The 19,998-nt window shown below is 40.8% G+C and overlaps 1 protein-coding gene across 1 annotated transcript; it reads left to right on the forward strand.

Annotated features, from left to right (window-relative positions):
• Positions 1–8,606: 8,606 nt before the first annotated feature.
• Positions 8,607–12,043, forward strand: LOC310995684 (uncharacterized protein; the record flags this gene model as incomplete). Its single annotated transcript, XM_083984801.1, has 9 exons — positions 8,607–10,045; positions 10,154–10,219; positions 10,326–10,454; positions 11,177–11,186; positions 11,239–11,325; positions 11,439–11,528; positions 11,705–11,782; positions 11,870–11,947; positions 12,030–12,043. The coding sequence occupies exons 1-9, from the start codon at positions 9,851–9,853 to the stop codon at positions 12,041–12,043; spliced, it is 747 nt and encodes a 248-aa protein (XP_083840927.1). The 5' UTR covers positions 8,607–9,850.
• Between the last annotated feature and the right edge of the window lie 7,955 nt (positions 12,044–19,998).

Below are 19,998 nucleotides of genomic sequence, written 5' to 3' on the forward strand. Positions count from 1 at the left end.
AAACGTACAACATCTTTCTCTTCTCTTTTATCAGGAGCACCTACTTCCACCTCATCATCATCCGGCCACGTCTGACCAGAAACAACAGCATCATCAAAACCGTCAGTCTGCAGAGCCCTCACTGCTGGACCGCACATACACAAGTCATCCTGCTGCCAGCTTCTATGCCTGCTCACAACAGAGCCAAAGGTACCGCTTTGTTGTTTTGTCATTAAAAAAACTTGGATGACACTGTTGACAATGTAGGTTTACAACAATATCATGTCCACTGCCTTCTCCTTTCAGGTCTCCCCCACTTGACAGTAGAGACCGACAGGGCTGGACAGCTTTCTGGACCTTGTGATCTGTGTGACGGAGCACTGAGGGTGACAGGCTGATGATTCTCTGGCAGGTGATTACTTAAGGTAAATGATAATCAGTTAGGAAGGAAGTGTTGAACATGTGGTTTATGTCTTGGTCTTCACTTTCCAAAACATTTTTCTATCTTGTCTTGTCAGGTTCACCTCCCTCATTCTTCTGTTGATCATCTGGCAAGTGATGAGGTGCACTGCTGCACGGACACACAGCTCAGAACCACCAAGCCATCGTGCTGTCACTGACCACACATGACAGCACCATCCAATCTGTGCAGCAAGCAGCAAATGGCCAAGTCAAATTTGAACATGGGCCACTGCAGTCAGGACTGTGCCCATGTGATATATACTGTTGAGCCCATAAGGTTTTATTCTTGGCCGTCACAACATCTATCACACGTCTGCCCGTCCTGGGTGAGGGATCCCTCCTCTGTTGCTCACCCTGAGGTTCCTCCCGTTTTTTTCCCCTTGTTAAGGGTTTTCTTGGGAGTTTTTCCTCAGTCGATGTGAGGGTCTAAGGGCAGAGTGTTGTAATGCTGCTGTGTCAAGCACTTGGAGACAACGTTTTTTAGAAATGCAATACACAAATGAACCTCCTTTCCTGCAAGTGCTGTAATAAAGACAGATTCTAACTATCCCAAGGACAGTCATTCTTATATTATGTTTACCTAGTACTTTTTGTTGATACATAGATATTTCACATTACTGAAGAAAGGTGTTGTGTTTGAACAATTACTTCATATCAGTGAAACCTACACAGATTGTTGATTTCTACTGCTATTAGACCTCAAACACATCTTTTACACTTTTGTTAAACAATTCAGGTGTTTTTCCACCAAGTCATATAATTCAGCCTCCTGCTCACATGTTCTACTTTTACCTCTCACATATTGCTCCATCTATATTACCTCTCACATATTGCTTCATCTATATTAATAATGGTTCACTATGTTTTTACAGCTGTCAGTTTTGAAAAATATTTGAGAAGACTTCAGTTTTTCAATTTCTGCATACACATCCCACACACACACAAATACACACAGTGGTTAGTTTGCAAAACCTCATGCAGTAGCAACAAGATGCAAGCAGTAGCAGCGGCAAGGGCATCAGAGCAGTGGCGATAGCAGCAGAAAGTGGCAGCAGTAGCAGTAACATAGCCAGGGATGAGCAGGTAAGATGGGGGGTTGAAATAGCCTATTTGGATGAGGACAGCATGTGAATGATCAGCTGATCGTGATTTTAAGCTGTGAGGTTCCAGTGCTTTTTGCAGCTGACTTCAAGTCTTCAACAGACTCTTCAACTGTTACATTTAATAACGCAGGATTTTCCAACATGTTCCTCTTTCATTTCAACATTTTTACTGGTTGTAGACCTTTGACACATTTTTTTTTCTTCTTTCTATTATCTAAATCAGTTCAGGTATTTTTCCACCATGTCATGTGATTCAGCCTCCTGCTGTCATGTTATACGTTTCTACTTGAGATATTGTTTAATCTATATTAGTAAGAGTTCAAAAATGTTTCCAAGCTGTCAGTTAAACTTATTTGAGTAGACTCAAGCTTTTCAATACATTCATACTATTCTCCAACAATTCAAGTAATTTCCACCCATTTCATACATCCTCCATCTTCAATCTTATACTTTTATTCTTACGATATTGTTTCATCTATATTAGTAATGGTTCAACAATGTTTTCAAGCTGTCAGTTTTATATACGAGTATACTTCAGCCTTTCAATTTATTCATACTAATCTTCAACAATTCAAGTTGAAATCACCTATTACCTATTACAAAGCCATGGATTTTTACATTTCCCCTTAAATGACTTAAATGTTAATTTTTTCATACTAATCTTCAAAAATTCAAGTAATTTTCCAAAGATTTCATACAAATTCAACATCCTTCTTATAAGTTTTACTTTTTAATATTTTCTCACCTATTTCAGATTTCAACCATTCAACTATTAAACTATAAATTTGCCGGATTTCTACATTTTTCTCAAACTTTTTATTAACATGTTTAACTTTTACCCTTCAGATATGTTGTAGTTATTTTTAGTTATTCTGCCCTTTAACGGATTGTAACTATTCTACTTTTACACTTCAGATATTGTTTCATCTATACTAGTAATGGTTCAAAAAATGTTTTCAAACTGTTTTAAATAAATCTGAGTGCACTTTAACCTTTCAATTCATTCATACTATTCTTCACTAATTCAAGTAATTACCACCCATTTCATACATCCTCCATCTTTCATCTTCTACTTTTACCATTCAGATATTGTTTAATCTACATTAGTAATGGTTCAAAAATGTTTTCAAACTGTCAGTTTTAAGTAAATCTGAGTAGACTTCAGGCTTTCAATTTCTTCATACTGATCTTCAACAATTCAAGTTATTTCAAACCATTTCATACTCTTCATATATTCAAGATTTCTTCAGCAGTTTCTTAACTTAATTCAGCATAGTTTCAACAATTTATTCAGCTCATTCAGCTTCCAGCTTTCAGCATTCACCCGTATTTCCTTTAGGAAATGCATTCTCTAGTTTTTATTATTTTTCATCTTCCGGACGCTTTTTCGATTCGCTACTAGTCCTGCAACTCGAAGAGTTGCAGGCCAAATTATATATCAAAACGTGCGGTCTGATCGGGATCGGTATGCTATTACTTTTTTCAACAGTGTACGAATTTTTCGCGACGTAAGTCGCGAAAAACTGCGCAAAATTTTGCATGTAAGTCAATGGGACGGGCGGAAAAAAAAGAGCGAAAAAGACCAATCATTGAAGTTTAACAAACGTCTACTGCTCAGGCATACTTTCACCTAGAGACTCCATTTAAACTTTAAACAGTAGACACAAGTCTTGTGTATTGTCGTATTACTCCACGTTTTGATAGGTCATATAGTTTTTGATCAATCCCTGTCCAATGACCATGATCATTTTTGGAGAAATTATGAGATTATAATGGGTGTGTATTGGACGGAATGTTCGTGTCAGAGTGCGTGACATCATCGGTTAGAGTGGGAGAGATGCCAGAAAAACTCCAGATTTTTTCTCTTTCCAAACTCGGCACGGCCACAATTTACACTCTACACACATAATTTTTTCAGAATTTGTAAGACAAACTTGTCCTGTCACTCATCATCTGCTCAAAATATCAGAGAGACTTACAGAATTTAAACTCTGAGCCTCTAAGTGCGGCCACGTCTGTCTCTGCTCCTCATTGAGTCCAATACAAATATTTTCTGAGAGAAGCAGAACGGCCTGATGTTTTAAAACTGCCAGCGTCGCCAAAATATTTACTGTAGAATCACCAAATCGTACCAACATTTTCAGTAAGTCCTTAGAGCAACGTTGATCTGTGTTTTGTTCTGATAGGAGTTACCGTTTTGTAATGCTAAGCCTAATGTGAGACCGGTGCAGAGGCAGAAAATGGCTCTTTTTCTCCACGTTTCTGTCTGTCTCAGCCTGGGGGGCCCCTATCGCCGTGGTAACCACCTCGAGTTGCCGTGGTAATGTCTGATTCTCAGGCCAGAGCTCGTTAACTTCATAAACAATCCACCTGGCGCTCGTTTAAATGTTTATAAACACAGACACACAGCTAAATCAGACTGATACAGGATGCAGCTCATAGACACACACACACACACACACACACACACACACACACACACACACACACATACACACACACAGAGACTCTAGAACCAGCTTCATGTGATTACAGACACAGGCACACACACACACACACACAACAAAACACAGTTAACGTACTGTACACATCCTCTCCCACACACACAAACACACACCTTCATGTGATTAAAACACAGTTAACATACAGTACATGTGCGCGCGTCAGCGCGCATCCTCTCCCACACACACAAACACACACCTTCATGTGATTAAACAGTTACACAACAGTTAACGTACATGTGTGCGCGTCAGCGCACACAAGAATGTTTCTTTAAAGGTTTTAAACTCTGACTACTTTGAGAACCAACACCCACAGCAGGTGTGGTATGAACAGCACACAGAGCTCACAGACCTGCCCTCCCTCCACCTCCTTACCGCAGACACAAGAATAAACATGGACATGATGGAAACGGTTTCCATTTCCAAACTCTTCACCACTATGAGAACCATTATCAGCAGGTGATGAGGAGCCGACGCAGCAGATATCACTATGCTCCATACACCATCACAGGGTCAGCCAACCCTAACCCTCACATAATGGATACTACTGAGATGCTTTATTCAGACTGTGTCAAATGCCTCTCGTGGGAGCAGCTGATAGAGTCCCCCCCAGCTGAAAGCAGCCCACCCCACCAGCCAGAGGGTCCAGGACCATAGGGACTGCAGTGGAGGAAGGCTGCCTTAACACCCTGCACAATGGCACCCAGTACACAGAAGTTAGACAGGACCAGTCAGCCCATCACCTGGTCCGCTTTTATTTTATTAAGAGTTTTCTCTGCATTTATGAGGAGCATCATTGAAGACTTCCGCCATGGACTAAAACCAGACATTGTCAGCGGTTGTGTGATTGGTTACTGAGTTTTATTAATGTTTACATCAGGCTGAGTTCAACAAATCAGTTTATGCTACTGTGATTTAAGTAGCCTACTTAAATACTACAGTAATCATCAGAGACCATTTAAATCTGTATGTATCGAATATTGATTAATTAATTAATTTATTATTTGCATCCCTAGTCTGTTGGTCTTGGTTAAGTACCACCTTGAAAAAAAAAACAATGTTTTGTTGCTTAAGCTATTCAGTCATTCAATGGTATACTAAAATCCATGTGAAAAAAATGCTTCTCACTGTTCTCAGGTCAAATATTTATATGCGATTAAAATGCAATTAATTGCGATTAATTAATTACAAAGCCTCTCATTAATTAGATTAATTGTTTTAATTGAGTCCTGGCCCTATTACACAAGATAAACACACACACACACACACACACACACACACACACACACACACACACACACACACACACACACACACACACACACACACACACACACACACACACACACTATTGAGCTGAGCAGAATCTGTCAATATTCATATTCATTCTAGGGGCTAAGGAGGAAGGAATAGGGGTTGGAGATTTTTTTTTTTTTTAATACCTAGCCTAATTTTAATTTTATCAAAGAAATTTCCTTCAGACCTGTTTTTCTAGATCTTTCAGAGTTAGAAATCTACCAACTTAATACTGGATGGGTCAATGAGATTATGGTCTGTATGCTTCAGACACATGCTGTGGGGAAATGGTGCTGTCCAAAATAGAAGCATATCCCTTTAAACATGAGCAAACGTGCAGCCTCTCATGTAGTGAAGACTAGCTTTGCCTTTAAGCTGAAAAGGCTATGGATATATTGTCCGCGTGCTTGCGCTCTAGCGCGTGCCTGGTGGAAATGCTCTCATTGATTAGACTGGCAGCCACTGCTGCAGTGACCGGGATCGAACCGGCGACAGTGCAGCTGATCTGATCACGTCTGTGTCGTTTTTATTTCCTCCTGCTGCTGTTGTCAGGCAAAACATGGATGACACGTCATCTGATGACTCCTATTGGTTATTTACACTGGCGCGAATTTTTCCGTACTGTTGCCAGGCAGATCTACAGCTCCCCCTCATCTGATTTGACGTGGATACAAGAGGACTCCTGATTGGTCACTTTCGTTTAGCAGGCTCATATAAAAAGCTTCTGCGCTAAGGCTCGTCCCCTCCGACCCACATCGAAGGTAAGAGCTGTATTTTCTCTTTTTAACATGTTAGCTTGAGAGCATTAGCTATAACATATCAGTTGTACACAATAGTGAGATTAAGTTTGACGTTACTCTGTCGTGTTTTGGCTATGATCACCTGAAACACATTAAAATATGTACAGTTGGTCTCTGATATGAATATTACGGACTTCTTCAACGGCGGGAAAATGTAGAACAATAGGGAACGCCTCAACTTGAACTAGGTCAGAAGTTCTAGGTTCATTTATGCTTTGTGTTTTTACTATTGGTTCAGATAGTCGTTGTATTTGCTTGTGGTGATTGTAAATATGATTTCTACACAGATAAAGTTAAATCATTTTCGATTGTGACTAATAGCTGTAGTCTCCATTTGAGAAAAGAGTGATTTAAAATGGCGGTGCAGGGGAGTTGCTTGTCTGTCTGTCTCTGTCTCATCTAACTAAGTTAATATAATGCTTAAGTCGGGTGTGTTTGACAAACGGCTATTTACGGGGAACACGTCAGTGAAGCTACAGCTTTTTAGAGCTATGAGGCTAAGTTATGTGTTTTTAAAAAAAATCGATATCGTCACGGACCTGTAACAGTGCTTGTGACTGTGAGACGATCGTCTGCGTCACCGTGGCAGGTGTGTGTGTGTGTGTGTGTGTGTGTGTGTGTGTGTGTGTGTGGCTGTGGCTGTGGCTGTGGCTGTGGCTGTGGCTGCGTTGTTTCACTGCTGACTAAGTAGCTGTTGTTGGTGGTGTTTGGTGCTACAGAAACTAGCTTTATGTTGTGTGACAGCAGATAGAGAAGCAGGTATTTATCTAAAGTTAGACATGAAGGAGCGAGGTGAGCCCAGTGAGGGAGGGAGAGGAGGGAGAGGGGGCTGGTGATTGATATGAGATCATTTTTTACCAAAATGTTATTGTTGTTGACTTATGGATAGTGGAATAATATTGTACTGTGGAGCTATGGTGCTATCATAGTGAGATGTTGATATCATGTTACCTTATTATACTGCAATAAATAACATGGGCTTGTTATTGAGGTATTATTGTGAGATTTTGATATTGTTACATCTCTATTAGAGCACAAAGAGCTAAAAAATAGTGGGATGATACAGTTAATCTACAGTAAACACTCTGATATTCAAGGATTTTATTTTTCTTTGCCGGTAGGGCCGTGAAATAGGTATCCACTTTTGGTAAATGGTCTTAAATGTTAAAGGGATAGTATCTTTTTTTTTTTTAAAGTGGGGTTGTATGATCTACAAATACTCCCTAAGTACTTTAATTGCAGTAGAAGACTCTCTGCACTCCTCCCGTTAGCAACGCCAGCCCATAATAGCCCTGCCCAGAGATTTACAACATACAGTGTTGTGAACAGACCCAAAGAAACTGCCTATTTTCGCAGCCTAAAAGAGGTTTTACCTGAAAAATAATACACAGTTCCATTGTTTGCTATAATATAATTTTTTCCTGCACTTGGAATGGCTGGTAAAACCTCTTTTAGGCCGTGAAAATAGGCCGTTTCTTTGGGTCTGTTCACAACACTGTATGTTGTAAATCTCTGGGCAGGGCTATTATGGGCTGGCGTTGCTAACGGGAGGAGTGCAGAGAGTCTTCTACTGCAATTAAAGTACTTAGGGGCTATTTGGAGATCATACAACCCCATTTAAAAAAAATGATACTATCCCTTTAAAAAAACTTGAATATAACTTGAAGAAACCTACAGGAACCCTGTAAAAATGAACCTTCTTAGTGTTGTAAATGTAAAGATGTCTAAGATGTGTCCATAATGCCTCCAACTTGTTGCTTATTGCAGGTTCTCTTTGGTCACGGTCAGAGATTTTGAAAAGCATTTTGGAGATTGTTCATCGTCATCGTCGTCGTTGAGATTCCTGGATCTTCATCTATACACCACACACACATCTTTCTCTCTCTCTCACCTCACTTCATCTCTACTCTATCCTTCCTGTTTACATATTTACACTACACCACATTACACCACATCACACCACAATACATCACACTACACTACACAACACTACACTACATCACAGTACACAACACTACAAATTAACATAAGATTAGATTAAATTAGATTTGGAGTAAGTATTTCAGGTTAGGTCAGGGTCACATTAGATTTAATTTGTTTTAGATTTAATTATTTTTGTAGACAGTTGTTTTTGTGAGTTAGTTGTCTCCAGCAGGATGCCGAGGAAGGGGAGGCGTGTCCAGGCGGCCAAGCAGCGGTGGAGGAAGCCCGACCCCCCAGCCGGTGTGCCCAGAGAGGGGTCCAGGACCAGAGAGACCCAACCCCCCTGCTCCCCATCTCCAGTTAACAACGTATGTTCCCATTACAACTGACACACACACACACAAACTAGTTTTGAACAACACACTGTGTCAAAACTGAGACTGTCTGAGGTTTAATGTGTTTATTATTATCTGTCCTCAGACCTTTGGAACATCACTCCCAGGTGCACGGTTCTGGAGATCGGATGATGTGCGTGTCGACTTCAGTCCACGTGAGTGTGTAGCTGTTTTATCTTCAAGTATTAAATAACTACATTAATTAATCATCTATTCATATTCTGTTTTGTTTAAAGCTTTTAAACTGCTGGTGTTTTTTTACTTAAAGAAAATGTACATTTATTTTAGATGTTTGCTGTTTTCCTTCATTCATTAATTTTTTTAACCTGTATTTGTTTTGTTTATTTCTAAACAGGCCACGGTACTGGTTACCGTCACAGAGTGAAGTCATGGCCAGTTTCACCCTTCACCGGGCACAAACACCAACTGGTCATGCCACCAGAGTCTCCTGACAAGAAGGTATTATTATTCCTCCAGTTTATGAAGAAAACGGTTGATGTTGGTGAGGACTGTCATGCTAATGAAATGATGTTTGTTGTTGCAGTTTGTTCTGATTGTCGGAGACTCCCATCTACGTGCCATTGTAGATGGTGTGGTCCGGATGCCAGAGGAACCCTTTTCCTTTGGCTTCATGTCGACCCCAGGGGCTGCTGCCTCTGCACTGCGGACCGAGGTGCTGAACACTCGTCTTTCTCGGGTCCCTGACGCCGTGTGTCTTCTGGCGCCCTGCAACAACCTCAAAGCCAGCAGGACCATCGACGAGGCTGCCGCCGACTACGCCGAGCTCCTGCTCAGCCTTCACAGCTGGAGTCCCAACGTAAGCTTTTTTCATGTCTTGATTGCTTCTTCATAGTAGTAGTACATTAGCTGGTCTAATTAGATTATATGAGCTTTCAAATAATAATGAATGTATTGTAACCTGTATATGACTTTTTGTTTTCTGCAGCTTTTTGTTGTTGACTTCCCTCCCCGCCTGGACTGTGAGGTGTCTTACCAGAACTTCCTTCGCCAGGCATACCGCCGCGTGTCTGCGGATATGCGTACGTAAAAAAGTTCTTGGATTAAATGGAGTTACATTTTAAAATGTTATATGTTCTCTGCAAGCTGTTTGAATAAAAATGTACCCCAATATGCATTGAGGTGTAGTAATGAATAAAAAGTCACCATTACATGTATGGAGATTATAATGGCTGTTTGTTATTTTTTAGATGTGACGTACTTCTCAGCTGAGGAGTACTTCCCCCTCAACCGGCCGCAGCTGTGGGCCAGAGATGGTGTAAGTAGAATATCCTTGTGTGAAGCTGCAGCTGCTTTTTGTGGCTAAAACTTTGTATCTGTAAATTAATTTGGTTATGTAATTTCTGCAGATCCATCTGAGCGATGACGAGGGTATGTGGATCTTCGTCCGTGTGCTGTGGTCCGCCGCCATGCAGCAGCTGGAGACACCACCACCAGCACCCCCGGTCTCTCCCAGGCCTTCACCGCCAGTTAGGAACTTCACTCCCAAGCTGGTTGTGACGGGAGAGGTCCCTGCTCGACAGTCACCTGACCCCTTTCAGTGGCAGCAAGTCAGTCATGGCCGCAAGGTAATTGTTACAGTGTGTAATGTGTATGAGACTTTGTGAAAATAAGATTTTTTTTCTCAAGTGTTTTACAATTTGATTAATGCAATGTAATACAACTTTTCATTCCAGACGAGCCAGCCTGGTGAACCCTCCCAGTCCCAGGGTTCAGCACAGCCCGGGATGGCTCAGCAGCAGGTTTGTTATTTTACAAATACTTTAGGATGTCTTAATTGGTTCTTAATGTATACTTTGTGTATGTGATAAGACATGTTGTCAGTGGATTTTTCTTTTTATTTCACAGGCGGAGGAGAGCTTCCTTCCACTGAACCCAGTCTGGTTCAGCAGCGCAGCATTACATGCTATGGAGGAAGTTTCTCCTTCTGATCTGTCTTGCCCAGTGGACTACCAGCCCTCTCCAAAGCACAAGAGGGTAATTTGAGTGATTTACATTTATCTATTATTTTAGGGTTTGTTATAACTGTCACCTGTCACCAAGAGATCAGATCACATCACCCCGGTTCTTAAGACCTTACATTGGCTCCCAGTCAGCTACAGAATAGATTTTAAAGTTCTGCTACTGGTTTACAAATCACTGAATGGTTTAGGTCCAGAATACATGAATGACATGTTAGTAGAGTACAAACCCAGAAGAGCTCTGAGATCTACTGACTCAGGTCAAATAGTGGAGCTCAGAGTTCAGACCAGACATGGTGAAGCAGCATTTAGCTGTTATGCTGCTCACAACTGGAACAAACTACCAGCAGAACTGAAATCAGCCCCAACTGTAAACACTTTTAAATCCAGGTTAAAAACATTTCTCTTTTCACGTACTTATAGCTGAGAACTTAAAACTTTATCTATTTATTTTATTTCTTTTACTTTTAGTTGCTTTTAACTCTGTTTTTAGTGTTTTGTTTGTTTTTATTCTGTCTTATGCTTCTTTTTTTTAATGTTTTGTCTTTATGTAAAGCACATTGAGTTGCCTTGGTATGAAATGCGCTATATAAATAAAGATGCCTTGCCTTGCCTTGCCTTACCTGATTCCCAACAGTCAATAATGCTAATACTTTTCAAAATAAGCATTGATACTAATAATAATGGTAGTTGAACAAACTCAAGCTGTTCTCAAACATATTTGTAATTGTAATTCAGTGGGTGACTTGTATAGCTGTAGTGATTAAAGCTTAATTGATATGTTTTCTTTCATTGTGTAGGCGGCCTCCTCAGCGTCAGCCAGACGACCCAGGGCCACAGCTCGACCCCCCCGCCGACCCCGCCGCCACCGCTCTCCAGTGAACAATGTATGCTACTGTTTCTCACAACTGCCACAGACACCATACACTTCCAGAATAGTCACTAGATACACATTACTAGACTGTCCACTCTGTCTGAGATTTGGTTTTCATGTCAACAGCTGGTTGGATCACCCCCAGCCAGAGTGTCCTGGAGTTCGGAGGAGGAGGAGGAGGAGGCCCCTTGCAGCCCAACTTCTTTGCCTCAGACGGTATGTGTTCATCTAATCATTTAGTCTAATTTGTTTTCCAGAAGTAGCTTTCAGAACATTAACAATATTAATTGTTTTTTTAATGAACTCAGCTACTGTCATTCTCAATGGTCATACATATCCAGTGAATGCACTATGTGATGACAAAGGTTCAATCGGTCCTTTTCTTTGTGAAGTCTCCAACAGTGTCCCCGGTGAGACGGCCCTGGACCGGGGAAAGGCAGCCCTCGGGCTCCCCACCTCCTGTGGACAATGTATGTTACTTTAATGTGTTTTAACTGAGACATGTCTAGATTATCCACCCTGTCTGGAGTGTAATGTTTTTTGTCATCTGTCAACAGCTGGTTGGATCACCCCCAACCAGATTTCCCTTGAGTTGGGGCGATGCAGAAACCCCCTGCTGTTCACCAGCTGCAAAGGTAAATTTCACTCCACCTGAATAAAGTGCATTGTTTCATTAAAGTCTTCAGTTTCACTGAATGTGTTGTAATGTGTTCTCAGATGGCCAAGCTTAAGACACCTTCACCAGTTGCGCCATCCTGGACCATTAGAGATGCAGGCTGCGACCCTCCCTCCCCACCTGAGGTATTTTCTTCCCTCTCCAATCCACACACAAAATGTTTACAGTACAATGAGCAGAGGCGGGTAGTAACGCGCTACATTTACTCCGTTACATTTACTTGATTACTCAAGTAATAATTTGGATAAATTGTACTTCTAAGAGTAGTTTCAATGCAGCATACTTGTTACTTTTAATTGAGTATATTTCTTCAGAAGAAGCGGTACTTTTACTCCGTTACATTGAGCTTCATTCCGGTCGCTACTCGCTACTTTTCTTATAGATCTAATGTGAAAATTGTTTTGTTTTAATGGAGACACTTCCGAGGCTCTGTCACGTGACTGCGTTTCACCAATCAGATGTAGCCACTCGCAACGTTTGCCTCCGTTTAACCAATCAGACAGAGCCAGGCAGTCACATGACCGCACACAAAATCTCCGCGGTAAACAGGGCGGCCACTCCGCCTCAAATTTGAGGAACTGCGGCTAGTAAATGATTAGGATGACGTCAGCCCTGGTATGTCGTGGATAATGTCCGTGAAGGCAAAGATATTTAATATAAACCGTCTTTGGTGAAGGTTCTCAGTCATACAGGTCATCTTATTCTTCTTCCTCCCCAGGAAGTTTAAACCCCATACACACCTGGAGACATGTGACTCCTAGTCACATGGCCACACCCCCGAAACTGGAGGGGTGGTCATGTGACTTTGGTTTCACTAGAAACCAATCATAGGACCACCCACTCTGGGTTTAAATACCTGGTTCTGGCATTAGTCTCAGACAGTTCATAGATCGTAGATAGGCCTATGTAAGTTATTGTGGCTGAATTTGTCTTAATTTATTAGAGTTGAGCCGGATACTCGGCTGAAAGCACTTTTGCAGAGTACGAGTATTAAACGAGTAATACGAGTCAATATCTGTGCTCGGAAAAAAAAAAAAAAAAAGATTGAATGAAAATCCTCATTGGGTAGCTGACTGTGTCTGCGTTCTGTGATAGGCTACAGCCCCTCCCCTACACACATGCAGGTGAGTTGCTGCTGTGTCCCGCTCTGATCACTCACACACAGAACAGCTGACAGCTGTCTGTCTCTCCCTCAGTCACTCAGGTTCGCCGGTCTTTACCCTTAACGTTTAGGGTTTCTTCAGCTTCAGGTTTGTTTTTACTTCAGTTACTTAGTTGGGTTCGTTCAGACGTGGTGCCGATCGCGTTGCGTCTCTGCCCGTCTGAGTTTTTTTTTTTTTTTTTTTTTTAACCGTCAGCTGGCTCTAACCAGTTTTTTTTAACTTCACGCACTGAGTGTCTGACACTTTCTTGCTGTATTTCATAAAAAATAGTAGTGGTATAAATTACAAATTAAGCTACACTCTACACCCCCCTCCCCTCTCTCTCTCATGATCAGTGATACAGAATAATGAGTGATACACAGAGAGAAGCTGCCACTCAGCTGTCTCTGTCTCTCTCTTACTCACTCACACACACACACCTGGTGTGGAAATAAAAAAAGAAAAATCACACTGATCATTAAAAAAAATTTAAAGATAAAAAAAAAAGTTGTTGAGTATGAAAACTCTTGTTCATTACATTTTCCTTAATAATTGCAACCGCATGTGTTGTATTCATTGTTGCAAAACTTGTTGCAACTTGTTTGTTTGCTATCGTGATCAAAACCATTGATCTGAAGCTCAATGCTGATGCTGTCCTGTAAATATTTTTCTAATTAGCATAAATATAACAATTTCTGATCAACCCATGTCAATTGCATGCTTAAAGCAGAAGTGAGTGATATATTTGTGTTAATATAAGTCTTAAATAGTTATATCTTCCGACAGCAATCACTTACATAGAGTGTTTGGACTGAAACACGGGTCTCTCAGTCCCTCTGCTCTGCTCTGAGCCGAAGAGAAAACATTTATCGTATCCTACAGTTTTTATCCAATGAGGAGAGAGAACGGCATGCAGGGCTGTGTGTGCAGCCAAGGGACGCCGTGAATGTGGTGACGTAGGGACGAGGACTGTTATGGTGCGTTCAAGGAAACTCGTATTTTTCCGACCGTGAAGTGGTACCAGTTCGATCTGGTACGAGTTCACCGGTCGGAAGTTACGAGTGGCCGTTATAGTGACTTTCACCGGTAAAACAGGTCGGAAAAACACGAGTGGGTTGCCTGAAACGCTACAAAGTCGTAAGTTGTGACTTGAAGCTGTAATTTACGATTTCAAAAGCCTGCCTGGAACGCAGCATTAGCGAAAACGACCGGATCGCTTACTTCTGCTTTAAAGTAACATACCGGTTAAAGCCTCGCCCATTTCAAGACAACCCGACCCACTTCTGGGTTAAACCCCGCCCACTTCCGGTTTAGGACCCGCCCACTCCGAGTACAGATACAGATACAGATAATTCATATGGTTAACAGATACAGATACAGATACAGATAATGCTGTACTCGCTCATCCCTATAATTTATGTTAGGCTACTTTGTAAAAAATGTAATTTAGGCTATTGTCTTAGTTAGTAATATCTGGATTTTTTCATTGGTGTTATATTTTTGTGTATTTTATTAGGCCTACATTTACACACTGATCATTAAACAAACAAATCAGAGGTTACTCAGCAGTTACTCAGTACTTGAGTAGCTTTTTCACCAAGTACTTTCTACTCTTACTCAAGTAAATATTTCAATGGCTACTTTTTACTTTTACTTGAGTACTGTAATATCATTCTAAAGTAACTATATTCTTTCTTGAGTACAATTTTTGGCTACTCTACCCCCCTCTGACAATGAGCTACATCTAAATGTAACTATGGTCCATGTTAAATCTCTGAAACCATTATCTTTCTCTGCATTTCACAAATGCCATTGGGTAATTCAAATTGATTAAGTAAACTTTTTTATATCCGCGTAATCCAATATGTTTTATGTGTAAAGATTCATTGGTATTATCTTTTCTTGTAGACGCCTCAAACACCGACTCCATCATCAGCTGCTTGGCCCTGGTTTATCTCTGATGCACCCTCCACCTCTCATACCCCAGCTTATGAAGTAAGTTTCTCTATTTCCCAGCCAACACACACTGGACATTACATTTGGGTACATCAGGGGTTAAATAAAGTGTCTTTGTGTGGTTTACTTCAACTCAAAAGCACAACAAACAATGAAGGATATGTTTTATCAATGGTCAGTTGAAGAGAGTGTGCAAAACACTTGTTTAAATGTTAAACAATAATAAAGCAAAATATTGTGATTGATAAAATTCGTAACATAATTATTAAAATGTTTTTATGATCACATTTTATTATTAATAATTAAGTAATCAAACAAAGATTTTATGAATATTATTATTTTGGCAAGTATTTCAACTGACCTTGTGTGTTTAAGATAAGTATGCAGAGTGGTTGTAAATATATTTAAAATGTTTATATATTATGTCTGGTTACATCTTAGAGAAAGCCTTTACTGTTTTTGAGTTAGTTGAAATCACATAAATTATACTGCTAGCACTACTGCTACAGCTGCTTCTACTGCTGGTGGTAATAATAATAGTGATGTTAAGTAATCAGGGAAATAAAACGCAAATGAGCTAACATTCAGTGGATTTTGACATAATCTCAGGAATTATTGAAAAATGAAATAAGTACAAGTAATGGATCAAAGATTTTATGAACATTATATTATTACTTTTTTATATACAATATCTATGTATGACACACACACACATATAGATATTGTATATCTCAGTGGAGGCTGGTCCATAGAGTCAGACTAGGTTGGTTCTCTATTTTTGACAAGGCAAGGCAAGAGGAAGATCAACATATTTTTAATAAAGAGTAGCTGGTTGAAATAAACCATTACCAAATCATTTATAATGTATTTTCTAATCACTTTTATGGAAAACCCCCCCCCACTAAATCCACGTAAACAGTTCAACAGCGCCGCCTGCAGGCGGAGGAGACAGAGCAGACTGTGAAGAGTAGGGAGCAGGAAGGGGGGGGGCTAGAGGAGGAGGGGGGGCTTCTGTCCTCCGGGGGCAGGATCTCTACCAATCAGCAACCAGAACACAATATTAACATCAGGTCGGTCCAATGACAATTCTCCAATCCCCCCTTGGTTACTGTTGCTATGTACACCAAACTTTTACTCCCAGCCATGCTGCTCATAGCTTAAGAAATACAGAGTTTTCAGTGATATTGGCATCGACTGTAAAGGAAATATAAGCAGATTTCTGGATCAAGGAGATCCTGCCCCCGGAGGACAGAAGCCCTCCATCCTCCTATAGCCCCCCCCCCCCTTCTTCTCCCTGCTCTTCTGTCTCCTCCGCCTGCAGATGTCGCTGTTGAACCGTTTTAAGTGGATTTAGTGGATTTTCCTCCATAAAAGAGATTAAAAAATATATTATATTATTTGGTAATGGTTTATTTCAACCAGTACTCTTTATTAAAAATATGCTGATTTTCCTCTTGCCTCTCAAAAATAGAGGACCAACCTCCTCTTTTTTTTGTTTATACTGTCAACATCCAGAAGTGTCAATGTGGTGAAGGTAGGTCTTTCAGGGGTTTGTCAACTTTGATCAAGCTGCTTGAATGGACATGTCACACAGAAAACTGATATAAACCAGTCAGGAACACATTTTAATGATATAAAACATAAGTAATAATTTCACATTGATATGTTATAGTCAAGTATGTAGTGTCAATTCTACTGGTGGTACTACTACTACTACTACTACTACTAATAATAATAATAATAATAATAATAATAATAACAATAATAATCATTGTGTGGAAAATTCCTTTATGTAATTATCTTCAAATGACACAGACGTGTGTTTACACAAACTTATTGTCAAATATGATGTTAAATATACATTTTAAAGTGATAGTTAAGCTTTTTTGAATTGGGGTTGGATGAGGTATAAATTGCCATCAAGTATAATATCTGGCCCCTGACTGAGAAGCACTGGTGCATCATGCTGCACCAAGACACAGGTAGTAGTCTAACTGTTGTGAATGAGGGACAATTAATCAGCATGTTTTTCACTGCATATGATTAGTCTCAAAACATACACCAGTGTAAGAGTATCGTATAAAGTAAAAAATTCCAATGCATCAGCTGTTTTTTTTTTTTGGTATTTGAAACTAGCCATCTCACCTGCAACTCACTCAGTACTCACTCCAATGAGTGATACAGCTCATTGTGGAGCCTGCCTGTGTGTAGGAGTACTGAGTTGCAGGTGAGGTGTTTGGTTTTAGATTTAAAAAAAAAAAAAAGTTTTTCTGATATATTGCAGTTTTTTACTTTATATCGTACTCTTTACAGGTGTATTATTTTGAGACAGGACTTCTCATAGGTGGCGAAAAATATGCTGATTAATTGTCCGTCATTCATAACGCAGTACTGCCTGTGTCACGGTGCAGCGCGATGCAGCTGTGTTTCTCAGCAGATATTATACTTCATGGCCATTTGTACCTCATATAACCCCACTTTAGAAGAAAGCTGAACAGTCCACCTAACTGCATTATTTATACTTGTAGCACTATTATAATAATAATAATAATAATAATAATAATAATAATAATAATAATAATAATAATGGCAATGCTAATGTGAAACAGAGTAATGCTAATGGTAACAATCCTTTTATAACATAATTTCAGGTTCCAGCCAGGACAGAGCAGCAACGTGTTGAAACTGTGAGGGCCAGTCATAGTCAGAGAGACAAGAGATACAAAAGATTCTCCAGAAATAAACAGTGCACCTGCATGTCTCTGACTTTCCTAGCATACCAGAATGAGGGCAGTCAGTTCAACAGGACTGCCCTCGACAAAGTGATGGCACAGGGAGACTCACTCTATGTTGGAATTAAAGAGCAGCTAATTCTGGACAAAACATTCCAAGATGACCACCTGACATTAGAGGAAATGCCAAAACAGGTGCTGACAGACACAAATATGTACAATGTCAACATGTCCTTTGCCAGACTAGGCCCCCTTCACGACCAACCACCCACCCCAGGAGGAACTGAGCAGTTTGGGCGATCCCTTGCCACACAGCTAGAGTGTCTGTCAGCAGAAGTCAGCCAGGCTTTACTCGTGATAACTCCAGAGTGCATTGCAGTTTTCCGTGACAAATCAGGGAGGTATGGAGTCTTTGATTCACACACAAGAAATGCAGCAGGCTTACCACACCGCAATGGAACTGCAATCATGATGACCTTCTCTGAGCTCAGTGACCTGGCTGACCACCTGCACAAACTGTTTAAAAATCGTGGACCTCATGCCAGCTACGAGTTTGTGCCCATTTCATTTTACGCTGTCAGTCCCAGTGAACAGCCTGAACAATCAGCTGCCCCAACCAATGACACCCAGCCTGAAACTGTCCCCTGCCCAACACAAGCAGAGGTTCCAGCAGCTCACATCAACACTTCCTCAGCAATCCCACAAGTTGTCCCACAAACAGCAAATGTCTCCAAGCTGCGTAAAGACCAGCGACAAAAAGCCAGGCGGAAAGCAAGTGACAGCAAAGACAAACATGCACCGTTGTCTCATGAGCCAAGGAGGAAAAGAAGCACGGAATCTGAAAAAAACAAGTACGCCAGCTGTCCAGAATTCAGAGCAAAAAAAATTCAGGCTGCAAAAACTAAATTTGCACAAGATCAGAAACAACGGCTATTGTCATTCAAGCGTTATTATGCAGATCCCCAAGTTCAAAGCAAAAAGAAGGAAAAACTCAACAGAAAATATGCAACAGATCTCGCTTTCCGGAGCAAACTGAGAAAAAACATAACTGAGAGGTACAAGACAGATCCCGCTTTCCAGAGCAAACAGAAAGGTTACACTAAAGAGAGGTACAAGGCAGATCCCGCTTTCCGGAGCAAACAGAAAGATTACACTAAAGAGAGGTACAAGGCAGATCCCGCTTTCCGGAGCAAACTGAAAAACTACAGATCCCATCGATACAACATGAATCTTAAAGTCAGAAAAAATCTGAAAGAGTACATGACAACCAAGTATGCATCCAACCAGAGCTACAGGCAAAAGAAAAAGGAAAATCTGAACACCAGATTTCGTAATGACCCAGAGTTTAGACTACGTTGTATTCAACGCGTTAGCCAGCATAGAATAACCAAACTGGCCACAAATGCTGCGTTTTGCATTCACCACAAGATGCAAAAAGCACTTAGAATTAGAAAAAAATACAGACACATTGTTACCCACCACCAGGAACCCCCCCAGCCCCTGATGGATCCTGTGATGGAAGCAGCCATAGCGTCCTTCCGTGAAACCATTAGACATGGCCCTACATATGTCTGTACAATCTGTAACAGAACAATGTTCCCCAATCAGGTCAAGCCATGCAAGAGAGGCAAATATAGCAAACACAGTAAAATGGCAGCCGCATGCTTGACAGGAAACTATGTTCATTTCTGTGACAATGACTGCTCTTCCCCCTGCTCTGTTCCACAAGAGAGACTTCAGGAGTGGATCTGCCACACCTGTGACAACCACCTGAGCAGAGGCAGAATGCCACCCATTGCAGTAGCAAACAATCTAGAGTTAGCACCCATCCCCCCAGAATTGGCTATACTTAATGTGCTTGAAAGGCAGCTCATTGCTAAAATCCTGCCTTTTGCTAAAATAATCGCTCTGCCAAAAGGACAACAGAGAGCTGTACACGGCGCTGTTGTGTGTGTTCCATCAGAGATGGAAACAGTTGTAAACAGTCTCCCAAGGCCCAACACTGAAGCACAGCTACTGCAAGTAAAACTAAAAAGACGCATTAAATACAAAGGCCACCAATACTTCTACACCGTCAACATGAAGGATGTGCTAGCTGGCCTGGCTAAACTCAAACAGCTACATTCTGAGTATAAAAATGTGTCTATTGATGACAGTGCCACTTACGAGAGTCTACAAGA

The sequence above is a fragment of the Trachurus trachurus genome, assembly GCF_905171665.1.
Source record: "Trachurus trachurus genome assembly, chromosome: 13".
Taxonomy (NCBI): domain Eukaryota; kingdom Metazoa; phylum Chordata; class Actinopteri; order Carangiformes; family Carangidae; genus Trachurus; species Trachurus trachurus.